Consider the following 1,405-nt stretch of genomic DNA (forward strand, 5'->3'; position numbering starts at 1 on the left):
AAATTAGTTTCATTCAACAAAGCCTTATATTCTCAGAAACATTTTTCTAAAGATATAATTAATCCAGATTCAATTTGTAATTAACAAGCTGAAGTAATATACAAATGAAATAATCATTTTTCATCTTTTTTTTTTCAACTGTTAACTTACTACAAAACCACCTTAAAAAATATAAGGAATCGACATGCAGATTTCTAAGAATTTAAAATCGATTATAGAAAGGCATTATTTTAGATATTCTCCATTTTCAAATGAGTACTTTTGTAATATCTAGAAACATTTTAACTTACTTTTATATAATAGTGAAATGAAAGTATAAAGATTGTATAAGTGTTTTGAAATCAGCTCGACCAACCTCTTGCAAAAATCAAAAACATGGAGGTTTCTTGGTTTCTACCATTTATTACCCGATTAAAAATGGAATGTACACTAGGTACATTTCACTCAGTCTTCTTCTTAATATCCGCATTCCAGTAATACAGTAATTGGAAAACTAAGACACCATTGGACAATGTGGATGCAATATACGTTAGAATCACCACACTATCACCAGTTTCTTGAATTGATGTGAATATCCTAGCAGCCGACCCAGCAAATAACATAAATAGGGTAATTCCAGACAGCTGACCTGTATGGCCATTTTTGTAATTAGTCCATGCCTGTACAAGTTTACCGGCTACAACAATTGGAATATTGCATGTCTGCAGAGTCCACAGAATATGTATAGGTGTGAGACCAGACATCATAGTAAAGCAAATAATCAGGTATCCAGTCAGGTATAACAAGGACAGAGCAACTGAATTTCCATAAAGTAAAACTAAAACTCCAATTGCAACTGTCTGGATTGCTAGGAAGCCTGCATCTCCCCAAGAGCTGAACGGAAATCCTTTGATGAAACTATAAGACATGTAGATTGTGATGGCCGTCAAGTCGAGAGAAACACTGTACAAATTTATGCCTTCACCACTTCTGTTTTTGATTATTTTCAAAATTTGAGGCAGTTTCACGGTTATAGACCCCAAAATTATTCCTAAGCCCAGGCATTTGCTTAAAGTAGAACTAAAACATGGTCCTGAAATAAAAGAGAATGTAATAAATTATGATTGAGTAGGGGCTCTCCACACTCACCATCTAAATAATTGAACTCAATAAAATAATTATCAAAACATCCAGGAGTGAATATTAAAAGTGCTGCCTTCCTAAAAAGGTCGAACATAGATGATGTAGAATGGTTCATGATTTCTTCTAACACAAAAATGTCATAATCAACAATAACAGTCTAATACTGTAATGTATGTACTATGTACTATCGTATACAGTGTACGTCGACAAAACCCAACCAAAGATTCAAAATTCAAAGTACACTATATAAGCACAAGCACAGTATAGACACACATTAAGTACG

General features: G+C 33.2%; 1 protein-coding gene across 1 annotated transcript; it reads right to left on the bottom strand.

Moving 5' to 3' along the window:
* Positions 1-382: 382 nt before the first annotated feature.
* LOC111511869 (mannose-P-dolichol utilization defect 1 protein homolog) lies at positions 383-1,405 on the bottom strand. Its single transcript, XM_023167918.2, has 2 exons — positions 1,129-1,405; positions 383-1,072 (listed from the first exon to the last, which is right to left on the bottom strand). Exons 1-2 carry the CDS (start codon positions 1,235-1,237, stop codon positions 441-443), a joined length of 741 nt encoding a protein of 246 aa, XP_023023686.1. The 5' UTR covers positions 1,238-1,405; the 3' UTR covers positions 383-440.

This window comes from Leptinotarsa decemlineata, unplaced genomic scaffold, assembly GCF_025532065.1.
Source record: "Leptinotarsa decemlineata unplaced genomic scaffold, Ldec_3_MD MMD2_tig00000008_RagTag_RagTag, whole genome shotgun sequence".
NCBI classification, from domain to species: Eukaryota; Metazoa; Arthropoda; class Insecta; order Coleoptera; family Chrysomelidae; genus Leptinotarsa; species Leptinotarsa decemlineata.